A 17,643-nucleotide genomic window follows, 5' to 3' on the forward strand; every position below is an offset into this window, starting at 1 on the left:
GCACCAGCAGCTGCTGAGAGGGGCAGACCTTCCCTCAGCAGAGAAGGGGTTAAATCCCAGTTTAGATCCCTCCCTTCCCCCTCTGTGTGGCTGTTTCTTGCCCCCAATTGCCCCCAATGGCTGATGTGTGGATCTGACACAGCTGGGGGTGCTGGCCTCCCCTCCTTGCCCAGCTCCTGGATCCTCCAGCTCCTTCCCTTGATACATGCCAGGTTGTTACACTCTAGTTTGGTGACCTCACAACCACTGCCATGGCAACGGCTTATGAAGTCACAAGCAGAGCTGTGCCGGTAGCAGGGGAGGAAGGATAGAGGAGCCTTTGCTCTGACTAAGAAGGGATCGGAGAGTCCCCGGGCATACGGGCTGGAGCCCAGCTGTTGCTCTGCTCTGATCTTTCCTCTCCCCACGGGCGGGTGTTTCTGTCTCCCTGCAGAATGAGTCCTTCTCCGAAGGAGGCTTGGGTGCCACTCTGCTTTCACCATACTGACGTTTCCACTTGATCCAGCGCTCCCATCTGCTCCCTGCTCTCGGCTTCCTTCCAGAGGGGCTGCCCGTGCACCTTGAGCCCAGCAGACCGAGGGGGCCACCATGCTGATAAAGGAGTATCGGATCTGCATGCCACTCACCACTGAAGAGGTAAGTGCTCGGCTGCTCTCCTGGGAGGCCCTGTGGGTGGAAGGGGCAGTGTGGGCTGGACCCCAGGCGGCAAAAGGATTAGATGGAACACTCTCCATTTGCTGCGAGGGACGTTGCGGCCCCAAAGACGCCAGCCATGAGGGGATCTGCCCTTTCCGTGAGCCAGGCGACACTGCCTAGCGTGAGGGGGTGCAACATAACTGCCCTCCTGCATGCCAGAGCGCCACTGCATGGGGAAGAGGGGGTGAATAGCAGCAAGGGGCAGAGGATAGGATCAGGGTTGGGAAGAGATACTGTACAGGGGGTATAGCAGCAGGTAGGGAGGAGGGGTGTGATGGGGGCAGAGCAGGTATAGGGACAGAGGTGGGGAGAGAGGAGGAGGATCTGACGGGAGGAGGAGTGTGATGGCAGAATAGCAGGTGGAAGGGGACAGAGGAAGAAAAGCGGAATGGTGGGGCGGGATAGCAGCAGGCAGTAAAGTGGAGAATTGGAGTCTAATGGAGTATAATAGAGAATAGGATCGCAGCAGGTGTGTGGGAGATGGAGGTTTGGGGCTGGGATGGGGTGAGGGGTACGATGGAGCAGGGTGGCGAGATAGGGAGCTGGGGATGAGGGGTACGATGGAGCAGGGTGGCAGCGGGGAGTGAGATGGGGAGCTGGGGGAGAGGGGTACGATGGGGCAGAGTGGCAATGCGGGGCAATGGGAGAGCTGGGGGTGAGGGGTATGATGGGGAAGGTGGCAGCGGGAGGTGAGGTGGGGAGCTGGGGGTGAGGGGTATGATGGGGCAGAGTGGCAATGCGGGGCATGGGGAGAGCTGGGGGTGAGGGGTATGATGGGCCAGGTGGCAGCGGGGGGTGAGGTGGGGAGCTGAAGGTGAGGGTACGATGGAGCAGGGTGACAGTGGGGGGTATGGGTGGAAGCTGAGGGTGATGGGTATGATGGAGCAGGGTGGCAGTGGGAGGTGAGGTGGGGAGCTGGGGGTGAGGGGTACAATGGAACAGGGTGGCACTGGGGGGTGAGGTGGGGAGCTGGGGATGAGGGGTACGATGGAGCAGGGTGACAGCGGGAGGTGAGGTGGGGAGCTGGGGGTGAGGGGTACAATGGAGCAGGGTGGCAGTGGGGAGTATGGGGGGAGCTGAGGGCGAGGAGTATGATGGAGCAGAGTGGCAGTGGGGGGCATCGGGGGAGCTGGGGGTGAGGGGTATGATGGGCCAGGTGGCAGCGGGGGTGAGGTGGGGAGCTGAGGGTGAGAGTACGATGGAGCAGGGTGGCAGTGGGGGTATGGGTGGAAGCTGAGGGTGAGGGGTATGATGGAGCAGGGTGGCAGTGGGAGGTGAGGTAGGGAGCTGGGGGTGAGGGGTACAATGGGGCAGGTGGCAGTGGGGGGTGAGGTGGGGAGCTGAGGCTGTGATGGGGTGAGGGGTATGGTTGGGCAGGAGGCAGCAGGGGGGTATACAGGTAAGGAGTTGGGGGTGAGGAGCCTAAAGGGGCAGGATGGCAGCAGGGGGTAAAGGTAAGGAGTCGGGGGCTGTGAGGTGCAGGATCTTGGATCTCATCCCCCTGTACCAAATGGGAGGATCTGGCTCAGAGCATGGGGGCGGGAGTGAGAGTGGCGAGGGGCCATCCTAGAGCCAGGGCTGACCAGATCCAGCCGAGAGTGGCAAAGCTTCCTCCCTGTGATGTGTGTCTTGTTAATGTAGAAAATCCCACGGACGACAGCAAACGAGCTGGCTGGGCTGCAAGAACTGAGAGCAGAGGAGGGCAGATCCCCAGGGTGTCAGGCGGGGAGCCCTGCGTGGGTGGAGAGCTGCCGCTAGCACCCCACCCACCTCCCCTTTCTGTGCCTCTCCTTCTCCCTGCCAGGCGCCCTCCCTGGCCAGTGGAACCCAGCCCTTCCTGGCACCTGTTACCTGCTCCGTCCCCTCCCAGCCCAGTCAGCTGGGTAGAAGTGCTCAGAACAGAGGTAGGGTCTCAGTTTCCCCAGCCTGGGGTTGGGAGATCCACAGGGAGAGGGGCAGAGAGAGTGGGAGCTGTCTGCACAGCAGAGCAAGGAAGGCTCTGGGCTTCCAGCATCACATGGGGGAGGAGGGAGCCAGGAAGGAGTGTTCAGCAGGCTCGGGAGCTCCCTGCACTGCTGCTGTGTGGCTCGTCCTGGGGAATTTGTCCCATGCTTCCGGGGGCAGAGTTGAGGACTAGGCTGATTTCTGATCCCAGTTCTGTTAGCAGTGCCATCCGGCGGTTCTTGGTGCGCATTTAGTGAGCAGTTGCTGAGGTCTGGGCTCCTCCCACTATGCTGGAGGGATCCAGTGCTGCTGGGTCTAGCAGGCATGGAGCTGGGAGTAGATGATCTGCCTAGCGCTGCCACTGAGTCGCCGTGTGGCTGTGGGCATCTGCTTAAGTTTCCCCATCTGTAAAATGGGCACAACAATCCTGAGCTTATTTAAAAAGACATCTGTGGAGCACCTGCTGGTGTCCGCAGAGAACATTTCCAGCTGTCATATTGCATTATGTCCCAGCGCCAGTATGAATACTGCGTTCCCAATGTTATGTTTCCATTGAAGCAGTTGCTGGAGTTGCCACAGAGGCGTTGAGAGATGGGGTCAGGTGGTGAGAGGGGACAAGCACGGGGTTAAAATGTGACCCACACCGTGGAAAAGTTTGGGAGTCCTCTGTTCTGTGCTAAGAGCACTGGTGTAAGCCCTAACCTGCGGGATGCTGACTGTAGAACTGTTCTCAGGGGACTGACGCTCGGGGCTGGTAGTGTGTGTGAAGTGAAAGTGCTAGGCAGGAGCCAGTGGCGGCTAAGTGTAATGGCTTCCATGTGCAGCGGCAGGTGTGCGCCACCAGGTCAAAAGGCCAGTGAGTTGCAAGTGGCATTTCAAGAGGCCTGCTACAGGGTTATTTTCACTGCGGGGGAAAAAGCTAAGCAGAGTCGGGCAGGCTCATGACCTGGATGGGAAACCACCGAGTGCAGTGGGAAGCAGCACTGTTGATTCGGTAACCGGTGCTCCAGGCTGTTCCCTAGCATGACCCCTGGAAGCTGCAGTGATGGATGTGCTAGAGATACCCACACAGATAGGTACATGTTAAGGGCCACTGGGCTGCTGGACCCAAATCTACCCTTGCTTACGCCACTGTAAATCTGGAGTAGCGCCTATGAAGTCAAATGGAGTGACTCTGGTTTTACATGTTGTAACTGAGAGCAGATTTTGGTTCGTTGCTGTTTGGAAGAAACAAGTAACCCAGGTTCAGAACACTTGTGAGCATCAAAACTCTGCCATAGCACACTCTGAGAGAGGCATAGCTCTGGCCCTGTTCCAGCGAGGGGTCATTGCACTCTATCAATCAAAAATTCCCCCAGCAGTTTCAGTTGGGTACAGTATTCATCCCTACTCCCTGTCTTTAACTCTTGCGCGGGGTTGCTGTGCATTGTTAAAACAGCTGCTCTGCTCCACTTCAGAGGTGGCTGCATGTTACTGGCAGGGGAAGTTCTTCCTGTATGTGTGTGTTGAAAAGCGCTTTGGGATGGATTTAGATGAAATATGCTGTGTGGGGTAATTTTAAGATTACTCTGTCCACAGGGCCCATCTCTATCTCGTGCCACAGACCTGCAACAATCCCAACTTCCCTGGCACCATATGTTCCATGGCTGGGCGCTAGCCAGACATGCTGCTCTCTCATACAAGAAATGGGCGCATCATCTCGCTCATGGCCTCATTGACGGCCTTTGGTGTCATGCCACCTACTTGGCACAGGTTTACTGAGGGCAGCTGGATCGCTGTGGGAAAAGGGACTTGGTGCCAGTGGCAGATTGAGAGCCGCATGTGAGCGGAAGTCAGCTGCTTGGGTCAATCCTTAGGCTCTATCTCACCAAGCAGATTGAGGGCTGACCTGTATGGCGTGAGTGCAGGCGCATGCATGTGCTGGGAGCAGAGTCCTACATGGTTAATGGAAGCAGAGAGCTGCGTTTTTGCTGGGAGACGTGACCTGGAGGGAGAAGGGGTTGGTGCGGGTGAGGGTGTTAAAGAGGAGAGCAGTGATTTAGTGGGGCAGTGACCGGAGTGGGCCCTATGCAGGTAGCCTTAGCTTCTAGCACAGCTGGGCCTGGCCCCCAACTCCAGCCAGTTCCACATCCAGATCTGCGTTCTCCCACGAGAGCTGATCTCTAGTTTCCAAACTGGCCAGGAAGCGGGTTGTGGGGAGGGGAGCTCGGGCAGGCGCTGCAATGCAGTTGTGGTCTGCATTGGCCTGCTGTTCGACAGGACAAAGCGACAGCAGTTGTGGGGTGGGGGTGGAGGGGCGGGGGGATGAAGGCTTCAAGCTGCCGTGCAGGTCTGCTGTTTGCGGGCAGGAGGGGCCGGGTGTGTATGAAAGACGACCAGAGGGGAGGCTGCGGTTTGATAGCAGGCCCCAAGCTCAGCATGGGAGCCCACGGTCAGCTACATGTGAGGCCTCCCCTGCACGGGAAGTGTCAGACAGGCAGCTTCCTGCCTCCTGCAAAAGGCCTTCGTTACCGTGGCAGCATGCGTCATGGAAACTTCCTCATTGACAGGTCTTCTGAGAAACCGAACTGAAGGTACGTTAAGATGCTGAGCGTGGAGAGCCCTGGGCAGCAGCCCTGCATGGCGCCCACAGTAATAGCGGCCCTGCTCTCACCCCTCCCATCTGAGGTGCTCCAAGCACTCTGCAAACACTCATCAAGCAATGCTTGGGGGACCTGGGCATGCAAGAGCATTGCCCATGTGATATGTATGGGGAAACTGAGGCACGGAGCCAGGCAGTGACTTGCTCAAGCTCACTCAATGAGTGGCAGAGCTCAGAACTGAACCCAGAAGTCCTGACTCCCCAGGCCCCTGCTGTAACCATTGAGTGACACTTGCCGTCCTTATGGGGCTGTGCTGGTTTTTGGAGCTATGGGAAGGGATCGGCATGTAGGATTTGCCAAGGCAGATGGACGCATCTCAGCAAACCCACTTAGACCAGCATCTCCCCTAGTTTTCACGGGATGGGGCAATGCTATTGCCATGAAGGGGTGTGTGTGCAGGGGTCGAAAGGGGGCTTGCATTGGCCCATTCCCCCCCCACACACACACACGCTCACACACTGCCCTTATAGTGTTCACCTGTTTAGCTCCTCTGCCCAGTGCAAGTCTTCCCTAAGCCTGGCCCCTTTGGGCAAGATTTTATGAGGTGAGCGCCTGCTGTTCCCACTGACTTTGGCTGGAGCTGTGGGCCCTCGACACCTCTGACATCCGGGTCAGGTGGGTGGGACCTGTGTGGAGCTTCCCCCAGCTTCCCCATGGGATGCATCCTCAGGCCCCCGCTAACCTTTGGGTGGGACTGCATGGCCTCTGAACACTCACCCACTCTGCAGGAGTGAGGCAGGGAGAGTGATGCAATCTCTGCTGTGATCAGCTGGCACCAGTGCAAGGGGAACCTCCTGGTGGCTGGATGCTTGTGTTCTGGGTGCTCTGGAAAAATGGGGCCCTGTGCAGCATCGGAGGCCACCTCTGTTGTGTTTGGATATTGACACTCCAAACTGAAACCCGTGTTTTGGAGCATAGGGGTTGCAAGGCTCTCTCTTGGGCCAGCCGGGGTCACTGCAGCAGATGTATTATTTGTATTGCTGTAGCGCCTATAGGCCACAACCGAGATCCGGGCTGTGCTTGGTGCTGTACGGACACCTAGGGGCCTACGCCCTGGATCTGAGTTCACTGTTAGAACTATGGCAAAAAGCCTTTTGTGACTACAAGATGAACCTATGACTTTTCCCTAGTGCTAAAAACAATTGGCTTTTGATTGCTTAAATACAACAGATTGAGGATTCCTGGCTGTGGCACAACAGGCCTGGGGTGATCTGGGGAAGCTGGCTGCAGCAATGCATGTGCCAACGGGGTTTAATTTAAGACCGCATGCGCTCCTCAAGCAATTAGTCTCCTTTAGCACACAGTATCATAGGATGAGGAGATCCGAGCTCTGTAGTGTTGTCAATAATTATTCCATGACTAATGCCGTGCATTGTCATTGCTTACAGCTAGCTGTGCCTATGCCAATAGCACAATACGCAGCTCCAGAAGGGCTACGAGTATTTACCACTAGTAACCTACAATGTATTTACAGGCAGCTACTTTTAGAAGCAGATCTTGACCTTATTCATGCTAACTGCTGTAGGCGTGTGCTGGTAGTGATTCCCCACGAGGATAGCAGCAGTAGCATACAGCACACTGCCCATGCTTGCAGAGAGCTGCGAGGAGCTCTATAGTAAGTTACACTGTCTATGGTACGGAGCTGTGAGTTTATCTGTAGAAAGCTACCGTGCCCATAACTGCTAAGACTGTTGATAAGCTTAGTAACATATAGGAAGCAGTAGTGGCATGCTTTAAAACTGAGTATATCGGTAGTAATCTAAAACAACGATTCTCAAACTTTTGTACTGGTGCCTCCTTTCACACAGCAAGCCTCTGAGTGTGACCCCCACTTTATAAATTAAAAACACTTTAAAATATATTTAAGGCCATTATAAACTCTGAAGGTGAAGCAGGGTTTTGGGTGGAGGCTGGCAGCTCGCGACCCCCCATGTAAGAACCTCACAACCCCCTGAAAGGTCCCGACCCCCAGTGTGAGACCTCCCAGGTATCCCTCTTAGAATCAATGTAATATCATATCCTTGTCTATGGAGAGCCGTGGCTAATCTGCTTACAGCACTGGTGCTTAGCGTTCCTCTGAGTTATACCCTAGTCTCTCAATAGTAAACTATAGTGTTAATGTTTATGAAGACGCATAAATTCCCATCAGCAAGCCCCGGTAATTACAGTAGGTCCCCAGCATCCCTATACAAAGGGTACTTTGTAGCCTTAATTAGAAAGGGCACATCAGCAATTTATTCAGGGTGCTCCCTAGCATATCTTTTTCCAAATGTACTCTGTGGACTGCAGGGCTGTCAGTTTCTAATGTGCTAAGAGAGCAAAGATTTCGTGTTAACATCTGGAGAACATTTACAGTTAGGTGAAGTGGAGATAAGATCTCTCTGGCAATTAGAGTGATGAATAGGATCTTCAGTGGAACAGTAAAATAATTTTTATGCAGAAGCATCATCAAATATTTTTTTTCCGCTTCCATGTTATTTATTGAACAAAAAGTCAATGTTCTTTTCAGCAGACTCCTCCAGAAGGGGTTTATTGTGCTTGAAAAGCTGGCAAACTATCTCTAGGCTCCACTTTATAAAAGGAAACGACAGACAGGCCAAAGATGGCTCCCGGTTGCTGGGACTGAAGCTGTCACTCCTGCCATTCCCTGGTTTTAGTTGGGAGCGATCTGGTAGTACAGTACAGTGGCTAGAGCCCTGGACTGGGATTTGGGAGATCTGGCCTGCTGTGTGACCTTGAGCAGCTCACTTCCCACATGTGTGCCTCAGTGTCCCCTTCGAGCCCTTATCTGTTTAGATTCTAAACTCATTGGGGCAAGGACTGTCTCGCACGATGTATGTACAGTGCCTACACAATAGAGTCCTAAATCTCAGCTGGAGTCTATAGGCGCTACTGTAATACAGCTGTTTATAAAGGATACTCGTGGCAAGATTGTGGCCTGGAGCCATAGCATTCCAAGCAAGCAGCGTCCCTCCCTGGACACCCTGAGAACATCCTGATTAAAATCAGGTTACGTCTGACATGGGGCTGAGCAAACAGTCCATGCAGCCAGTGGAGGAGCACTTGGAAGCTGATCCGCTTGGAGTGGTTCATGTTTGCACAGCAGAAACTAGCCCTTTCTGTGGTGCTGTTTGAGCTTCACCAGCCAGACTGTTTGCAGTGTCCCATGTGAGCGGGAGTCTCTGCTAACACACTGAGACTCAGTATGAGGGGGCAGAATTAGCAGCTTCCTTGACTCCATCTGGCCTGGCTGGAGGCCTGTGGGTGTGCCTGAAAGAGTCTGAGTGTGCTAACCTCTCCTCCCCTGTACCCCGGCTGCTGGATGGAGTGACTTACCATACACGCCTTTAGACATAGAACATGCTCTCCCTGCTCTAGGCCTCAGGATTGGAGGTGGCTGTGTGCCCTACTGGGACAAGTTTGGACTAGGAGCTGGGATCATCCTCGTATGGGCCTGGTGCCACAGGGAGGTTTCCTAGGGTCAGCTCCAGGCATATCAGTTCATGTATTTGTCCTCCCAGTGAGTCAGTTGCATTATCCACACTGGAACCCAGGATTGTCCCAGTTTCTGCAGCATGCTCTTCCCAGTAGGCCACACAGCCTCCTCCGATCCTGAGGCCTGGGGCAGGGAATGCATGTTCTCTTCACTAGCTGCGGGCGATAGACTGAGGCGTGTTGAGGCTTTGAAATGAGATCAATGTGGGGAGAGGCATAGACCCCAGTTACAAAAAGAAATGGGCCTCACCCCCATGCCATGGGTAATGCCAGTGCTCCCTGCTCAGCCCAGAGGACTGTCAGAACTGCAAACAATGGAGTGTTTCCAGCCGCAGATCCCCCAGCTCAGAGCTCTTAGTCAGCCCTGGCTGTTTGTCTATGATAGAAGCAGTGCAGGGGTTGCCCTCTGGCTGAGCTGGAGAGTTAGCCAGGGAGCCCAGGCCCAAAGGTCATTTGGTGGATGTAGCGCTTTCATTACTCACTGTTATTTGTATTGTAGCAGCAGCTAGAGTCCCTGAGCAAGGTCAGAGTCCCCTCATGCTAGGGGCTGTGAGCCTGAGAACTGACAGGCTAAACTGACAAAGGGCTAGGGGGAAACTGAGGCACCGGGAGGTGAAATGATTTGCCCATGGTTAAGCTGCAGTTCAGCAGCAGAGCTGGGAATAGATCCCAAGTCTCCTGAGTCCCAATCCAGTGTAGTAAAGGGAGTGTAGTTTCCCTAAGCCCCACCCACTCGTTGGGAGAGAGCACTGCACCATGGCTTAGGTTTGCAATGCCTAGGTGTCTGACCAGGTCTGGCTATAGTGCCTTTTCCTCAGCCTGACTGAGACCCTGGCGGGGTGCCCTCAGACTGCGTCTCCAGGGAGATCCCCACCGGGAGGGAACAGCTCTATCCTCCCCGGCTTGGGGAGAGGGCGGGGGGAAGCGAGCCCCCGCCTGGTGCCGCTGAGGCTCCTGCAGTGGCTGGCAGGTGTGAACGGACATGCTCTCCGCTGATAGCTTATCTGCTCAGCCCTGTTTCCATGTGCCGAACTCATTATTAATATTTACACAGGCAGCAGCACTAAGTAATGGATGGGAAGGCTGAGCTGCTACTGACAATGGAGGCTGACTCAGCCAGCTGCGGGAAGACGCTTCCTGGGCCGCTAGAGCCTTACTACAGCCCCACGGCATAGTAGGGGGAACTAACACCCCGGCTGTGCTCCCTAGCCTGTGCCTACCAGGATCCTCTGCTGGGAGAGGCTCCGACAGGAGCAGCTGAGAGCTCCCCTGCATCCAGTGCTCCTGTCCTGCTCCCTTCAGCACCCCCTGCCAGGAGAGGCCAGGACTTTAGTGGCTGCAGCAACTGCAGCTGGGGGAGGATCACGCAGGATCCTCCCCTCCTCCTGCTCTCTGCCTGTCCCAGCTGGGACAGGTTTGGGGCCAAGGCAGGGATCCATTGGGGTCTGTAATATCAGGGCCGGCGCAACCCATTAGGAGACCTAGGTGGTTGCCTAGGCACTAACATATAGGGGTGACGACTGCGGCGGCTGAATCTTTGGCTGCCCTGGTCGTCAGCGGTATTTCAGGGGCAGGACCTTCTGCCGCCTCTGTCAGGGGCGGTATTTCGGGGCAAGACCTTCCGCTGCCTGGGGCGCCAAAAAAGCTGGCGGCGCTCCTGTGTGATATGAACAAAGGCTAGGCAGTTACTTCTGGGGCAGCAGGAGGACCAGCGCAGAGGAAACAGGGAAGCCAATTGGAGGGCTGAGAGCCTGAGGCTCAGCCCCACCCTTTTCATCCTCAGGAAACAATAGAAAATCCGGAGGCCTCTAATGAGGCTGATTGAGTTCCTCTGAAAGGTCCCACTTGGTCCCCTCTCCCAGACCTCCTGGGAGGAAGGAGGATGGCTGGGGGTTTTGTGATGGAGGTTGAAGAGCTGCTTGGAAGGTGAGAATAGGGGCAAATCCCTCTCCCCCCTCCTTATGGGGGCACAGAGGTCTTTGCCAGCTGCAGAACCATGGCCATCCCTTGTGGAGGTATGCGGGTGGGGGATTCCAGGGGCTGTACCCCCTCTATCTGCAGGATGTGTCAGTGGGCAGGGCTGGTGGATGTGCCACAGTGGCCCCCCCTCCCTCTCATTGAGAGGTCATATTGGGTGCCACTGAGTAACATGAGGTGCTGTCACCCCTTCCTTCTCCTGCAGAAAGCCATGCCCTGTTTCTCACTTCCTTGCTGAATGCTGGCATTCAGCCTGGGTGCTGGGCCCTGTTGTGCCACCTCTGCCCCCTCTATGCAACTCTGGGTGCTGCCGTCCCCAATATGGGCCAGGCTCCCACATGGTAGCACCCTGCATGATTTGATGCAGCCTTCTTGTGCTTGGGGCTGGAGCATGCTCAGTGGGATGGCAGGGAAGTCTGGGACCCACCTGCTCTAGAGAGGCCTTCAGCTCTTCTAGGCCCTCAGCTTGCAAGGAGCAGCCAGACCTTTTGCTCAGCCATGCCAGCTGGAGCTCACGGTGGGGTGAGGAGGCTGAGGGCAGAGCCAACCACATGATGCCGTGCTTACAGTCCCCCACTCCAGAGCCTCCTCTACCAACTGGCTGGTGCTGCCATGGCAACCCAGGGCTGCACTCTCCCCACACCCTGACCCCCAGACTGTGGCAGTGGAGGGGAGCTGGGTGCTGATTGCATCCCCTGAATGGTGTGCACAGTGGCTGCTCCCCACCGTACAGCAGATGCTGCCCTCTAACTGGTGAATGAGCGTGGGGGTAGGGGAGCAATGATGAGGGGCGGCTGGCCCCCCTGAGCCGCCCCGAAGGTTGGAATACAAGCTGGGTCTGAACCCGTTATCCCTCACTGTGGTGCTGGTTCATTCACAGGGCCCTGGAAGGGCAGCATTTAGGGCAAGCGTGGGTGTGGACCCTGATGGCTCGGGGGGTGAATGACATGAGTGAGGAAACCACAGAGGATCTAAGAGGCAGCCCTGTAGTGCAGAAGCAGAGGCCGTGGTTATCGCTTGTATGTCGCTCTGTGCTGCCCCAGAGCTGCCTCGAGTCAGGCTTCCCTGGGCTAGGTGTGCAGCCATATCCCCACCCACCGGGAGGGAGCCTCTTGCGCTTCTCTGCAGTGTCCCCTGCTGGTAAGTGCTGGGCTCAGCGTCCATGTCCAGCCTTCCTCTGCTAGGAGGTGCTTTCCCTACCAAAACAATGGTTTCTGCTCAAAGCACTGTACCAAGGCGCAGGGCTGGGGCAGGGTGCAGACACCTAGGGCTGGATGTAGACCTGGAAATCCCTGTCTCCCCTGGTAACAGCGACCCCTTTAGGCCAAGTCTGGAGCAGGGTGGAAAAGCCTAGGGCTGAATGGACGTTGGCTCCAATGCCGTGTGCTGCTGAGTGCCCTCAAACCCCACTGACTTCAGCTGGAGTTGAGGTCTCGCAGCACCTCGCGGGATCAAGCCCTAGGTTTCCAGTTTACCAAGAGAAGGGTGATGAGAAGGATGGGGAATCGGGTGGTGTGGGGCTAAAGCAATGTGCAGGTGGGACCTGGAGAGGTGGGAGCAGCCCCAGTGGAGGTGGAGCGTGAACTGCTCTCTCCCTTAGCAAGAGTGGAGCCCTGCAGGGTAGGGGTCTGGACTGCTGCTCAGGAGCGTGGCTGAATGCAAGAACAGGCAGTCTCCGTTCCCCTTTTTGCCCTCAGCTTGAGCTGGGGCAGGGGGCGGGAAGCATGATGGAGCCTTCCATTGCATGAAGCTACTTGCCAGGGGTGGCTGCAGGCACCAGCACACCAAGCATGTGCCTGGGGCAGCAAGCCGCAGAGGGTGGCCTGCTGGCAGCCTGACTGCCACCTGTACAGCAACCTGTGGCTGCATGCCTGCGGGAGGTCCGCCGGTCCTGCGGTTTCGGTGGCCAGTATGCCAAAGTCGTGGGACCGGCAGACCTCCCGCAGGCAAGGCATGCCACCGAATCTGCATTAGAAGGCGACCTCCCACAGGCATGCCGCCAAATCTGCATTAGCAGGTGACCTCCCGCAGGCATGCCGCTGAATCCGTGTTACCAGCGGACCTCGCGCAGGCGTGCCGCCGAATCTGCGTTAGCAGGCAATCTCCCGTAGGCATGCAGCCGAATTTGCGTTAGCAGGTGACCTCCCGCAGGCATGCCACCCAATCCGTGTTACCAGCCGACCTCCTGCAGGCATGCTGTCGAATCCGTGTTACCAGTGGACCTCCTGCAGGCGTGCCGCCGAAAGCCGCCTGCCTGCCATGCTTGAGGCGGCAAAATACATAGAGCCGCCCTTGCTACCTGCATATGCCTCTTCCACCTAGTGCTTGCAGCCCTTGACGAAGTCGCGCGTGGCAACGGGGAAGTTGTGAAAAGGTGCCAGCTGCGTTGGGGTCAGTCCCATTTAATATCCTCATTAATGATCTGGCAGGGAGAGTAAACAGCAAGTTAATGAAATTCCCCGATGATTCTAAATTGGGAGGAGCCACAAATAAGAGCCAGGGCAGAGTATTCATCCAAAGGGAACATGGGGAGAAAAGGAGAACCCAAGGCTCAGCTTGCAAAATGCACATGAATAACACAGGGAGGGAGAAAAACAAACCATTCTATGGCAGGGGTGGGGGAGCCTCGACAGCCCGGGTAGCCCCAGGGTAGCATGTACCATGCACTGGAGTTGCAGTGTGATATGGCAGGGAAAACAAAGGTTCATATAATGTAGGGTGGCATATGCAGCAGTGTCTCAGAGTGAGGAGGCGCTAGGCTCTCTGGCCAGCTGGGCTGAATTCTCCAGTCATTTACTCCAGCAAGAGTGCAGTGCTCCCCTAGTCAGTGGCAGCATTTTACGCTCTTTTTGTCCTGGTGTAAGTGACCCCATGTGGAGAACTGGACCATTGTTCATTTCTGGGCTCTGCTTTACTAGAGAGGGATTGACTAATTGGAAGCGTTTCAGAGAGAAGGAGCAAAATACCAATTGGGAGAGACTGAATGGTGGGGAAAGTTAAGCGAAGAGTGAGGAGACTGCAGCAAGTCTGCGAGGGGTGTAAATGCCAAGGCAGCAGAGGAATTGTCTGGGGTGGCCTGTGAGTGGGAGTGATGGGAGCAGGTGATAAAAAGGAAGAGGGCGGCAGGACTCCAGGAGAAAGAAGCCCAATGGAGAGGTCTGTGGCCAGTCTCCCAAGGAAGGGGTAGCAGCCCTTTGAAATGTCAAGCTGTGCCAGGCAGAATGCTGCTCACTATAGAGTTGGGAACAATCCCGCATTGGCTGAAGAGGGGCCAGAGTTGCTGCATGGCCTCCTCTCGCTTTTGCCCTGCACCTTTCAGCAGCGCAGAATCCCTGCTCATGTCCCCTCTTGTTGCAGTACCGCGTTGGACAGCTCTACATGATCAGTAAGCACAGTCACCAGGAGAGCGAAAAAGGCGAGGGTGTGGAAGTGGTGAAAAATGAGCCGCATGAAGACCCTGTCCACGGGCCCGGCCAGTTCACCGAGAAACGTGTGCACCTGTCCAGGTGAGAGTTCTCCTCTGATCCATCCCCTGGATGATCATCTGCAAAGCATAGGCTACTTCTGCCGTTGTCCCTGGGGGCTGAGCGCCGAGTTAAGGCTTCCCTAATAAGCAGTGTCTTTCCTGAGTAAGGGGCCCCTGATCGCAACCCTGACATCTTGGAGGGTGTTTTATTAAACCCCATTTGACAGCTGTGGGGCTGCAACTCTTTTTCTTCTATTTGTACAGCACCTTGCACAGTTCACAGTGGGCTTCTAGGTGCTACCACACTGCTAATCATAAATAATAATGTTGTGCTGTGGCTGTAGAATGGCTACAGTACAAGCAGCAGCCGTGCACGCTCCCCCTGCATGTTGCCACCTGATCTAGAGGCCCTACATCTCTATGGGCAAGAGGCTCTCTGCTGAGAGCGGTCCAGTTAGAGCCAAGGTGGTGGACGGCTTGTGATGTGGACACTTCACCACAAGCCTGAGATCCCCAGCTGATTCTGCACAGGGCCACCAAACAACAAGGATGGGATTTGAACCTGTAGTCTGGCTCTCCTGTCCCGTATGTGCCAGCTCCCCTCTCTCTCCATGCTTTTTGCATCTAGCCTTTGTTCCGGGCTTTCCAAAGACCTGGTCACTGGATCCTGCCTCTTCTCTGTGTTGGTTTCTCTTTGAAATCCCTTGGGCTCTCTCCAGCACCTCCGCCCCCCTCCCCCGCCACACACACACTTCTTCCTCTGACTCGCCCCTCACCAAAAGCACTAACTCCAGGACAACTCAGCCAATCATTTGCATTTGAGAGGTTGCTTTCACCCACCCCCAGGAGCAGAATCTCAAGAAGTGTGTGACACATCCGCTACAGTGACATGAACTTCTTAGCAGCAAGAGCTCGTGAGGTTCTTGCTGAGCTGGTCCCTATCCCCAGCCGCTTTGTGTCCTTTCCTCTTGCATTTCAAGGTGGTGGTCTATCCTCCAGGCAAAGTTCTCCTCTTGTGTTAGGTCCTGGATGGTCCTGATAGGGAATCCTGCTCCCTGCAAATGTAGCTCACAGGACATCAGTGGTTGCAGAAATAATTCTTGTGGCCCATCCAGGCACCATGTCCCAGCGTTGTCTCACGCTAGCTGCCACAGATGAATGTTCCCACTTGCCAGTAGGAGGAGCATGTCCGTCAATATCCCCTTTACTCTAGCTCAGCTTTGATTCCTACTCCAGCCCGCATGTCCCCTTCTGAGCCTCCTTTTGAGTGATCCTTTAATATGATGGATTAATAGCTTCCCCGATCCCAGAAAAGGCTACTTCAGCTCTGCATCTTGAGAAGCAGCAGCTGGGCCAGGAGTCTCCCTAATTTACTGGCCCTCGTTTGGTAGCAGCCTCCAGGTGTCTGAATCCTAATAAATTCCTTCAGGCGAACGGCAGCTGCATTGGGGCAGCATGAGGAGAGCTGTGCTGGGCACTCAGGTGGCTCAGGGAAGCCAATAGGGGCTGTGGATGCTGCAGGTCAGGTGTGCTTTGCTCTTGGAGAGCTCTCATCTGAGCATCTAGACGCTTTGCTAACATGAGCGGAACCTCGCAGTGGGTCACTCTCCTTGTTCCTACCCCGCATGTGGAGAGAGCAGGGAAGTGACATGCCCAAAGCTACCAAGCGGGTCAAAGGCAGCGCTAGCAATAGACCCCAGGAGTCTGAGCTCTGAGCACTAGATCGCGCTATTGTATAAATCTTCCCAGAGCACCTGCCGTCAGTTTACAGAACCTGGTGGTAAATGGGCACCATGAGCAGGGCAGGATGGAAATTGCAGGGGCTTGTCCCTGAGGATACTAGGGCAGGATGGAAATTGCAGGGGCTTGTCCCTGAGGATTACTAAACTCTGTTCACAGGGGTTGGCAGTGGCCCATCCCTGCACATTCAGAGAACTCAGCCATCTAAGAACCCCCTGCTCCCCACCATGGTCGTGTCAATCCCTAACCCCAGTCATTCTGTTCCAGGTGATCTCATCCCCAGACTCTCTGAGTCACCCAGGGGTGACATCTGGAACCCCACTGCTCCCAGTCCTCCTCTCCAAGGCCCTGTGGGGTGCTGGGTGGCTGCTTGCCCCATCTTTAACGAGTCCCCAGGTAGGTCACTGCCTTCCCAACTCCAGAGCCTCCTCGAGGTGGAGGGGGTCAGGAGGCAGAAGTCATCCCCATAGTTAGTGATGGCGTGGCCAATGGCTGTAGTTGAGAACACATTTCCTAAGGGGTCCAGAGTGAATAACTACCATCTGCTTCCAGGGAGGGAGCCCTGTCTGTTCCCACCAGGTGGGGGGAAACTCAGCCCATCTTCAGCCACTGGCTGCTGGCAACACTAGTGTTCCACTCTGGGCTCCAGGAGCTGCACTCTCCCATCCTGCGTGCTAGCAATGGACACACCTCACTGGGTTACACGTGAGTGCCCAGTCCCTTGTCTTCTGGACACCCGCAGTGTGCACCGAACCGCTGCCTCCATGGAAGCAGGATTCCCCCGTTTATGGGTTTCACCTTCACAAAGTTTGCTCAGGCCCCTAGCCAGTCTACAGTAAAACCAAACAGAGCTGGAGACAGAGATTCAAATAAAAGCAAGTCAAAGGGGTTGGAAATGAAAGGTTACAAGTAGAGAGATACATGAACCCCACTCAATAGCCTGTATTTATTCCCAGGTTACTTTCCCATCTAAGGTATTTTTCACCCAATGGTTAGTCGTTGCAATGCTTGTCCAGTTCAGAAAGTTGGAATCCACCTTTCATAAGACTTCCCCTCTGGCAGAATTTCTTCTCTGTAACAGCTCATCCACCACCAATTCTTCTGCTCCTCTATAATCACAGGCTATTGTCTCTTAGCCCAGGGCCCCACCTCTTCAGAGAATCCTTCTGCAGTTCCTTTGTTTTTGTAAATGCCCAAGTCTCCACCTGGGCCACAGTAAATACATTGCTGTCTTCCTGGAGGGATCTCCATTGTCCTCCGCCCTGAGACCCCACCTCAGCGCAGGAGACAAGACTCACTTTGCAACCTAATAGTCTACATTTTGCATCTCTCTTAACCTATTAGTCCTGTTCAACCCCCCTGCAGTAACCATGACAATCAGCTAGTTCTTAGCTTTCATCCCCTTCCAGTGAAACACAGAGAAGATGGGGTAATATACCTGCCTGGGTAGGTCTGTATCATACCCCCTATGGCAAAGAAGGAGGTCAAGACTGTTTTATGACCCCCTTTCTATCCCCACACCTCTTAACCTTTTGCCCCAAAGATCCAGTGAGTCTGGAAGGAGCAGAGGCTCTGTCTAGCAGCCCTGCCCAAGAAAGAAAACCGTGTCAGTCAACTGATGCCCCGTAGAGAGCTCTAGGGAGAAGGCCCCAGGCCGCCTCAGGGTTTGGAAGTCAGACTACA

At 55.2% G+C, this 17,643-nt stretch overlaps 1 protein-coding gene across 1 annotated transcript in view; it reads left to right on the plus strand.

Annotated features, from left to right (window-relative positions):
* LOC127058450 (cytoplasmic phosphatidylinositol transfer protein 1-like) overlaps nt 1-17,643 on the plus strand; it is a 43,348-nt gene that overhangs the window by 5,280 nt on the left and 20,425 nt on the right. The window contains exons 2-3 of the mRNA XM_050968520.1: nt 434-636; nt 14,112-14,260. Of these exons, the coding sequence (XP_050824477.1) occupies nt 589-636; nt 14,112-14,260 (197 nt within the window). The 5' untranslated portion in view covers nt 434-588. The remainder of the gene's footprint in view (nt 1-433; nt 637-14,111; nt 14,261-17,643) is intronic.

The sequence above is a fragment of the Gopherus flavomarginatus genome, chromosome 9 (assembly GCF_025201925.1).
Source record: "Gopherus flavomarginatus isolate rGopFla2 chromosome 9, rGopFla2.mat.asm, whole genome shotgun sequence".
In the NCBI taxonomy this organism is placed as follows: domain Eukaryota; kingdom Metazoa; phylum Chordata; order Testudines; family Testudinidae; genus Gopherus; species Gopherus flavomarginatus.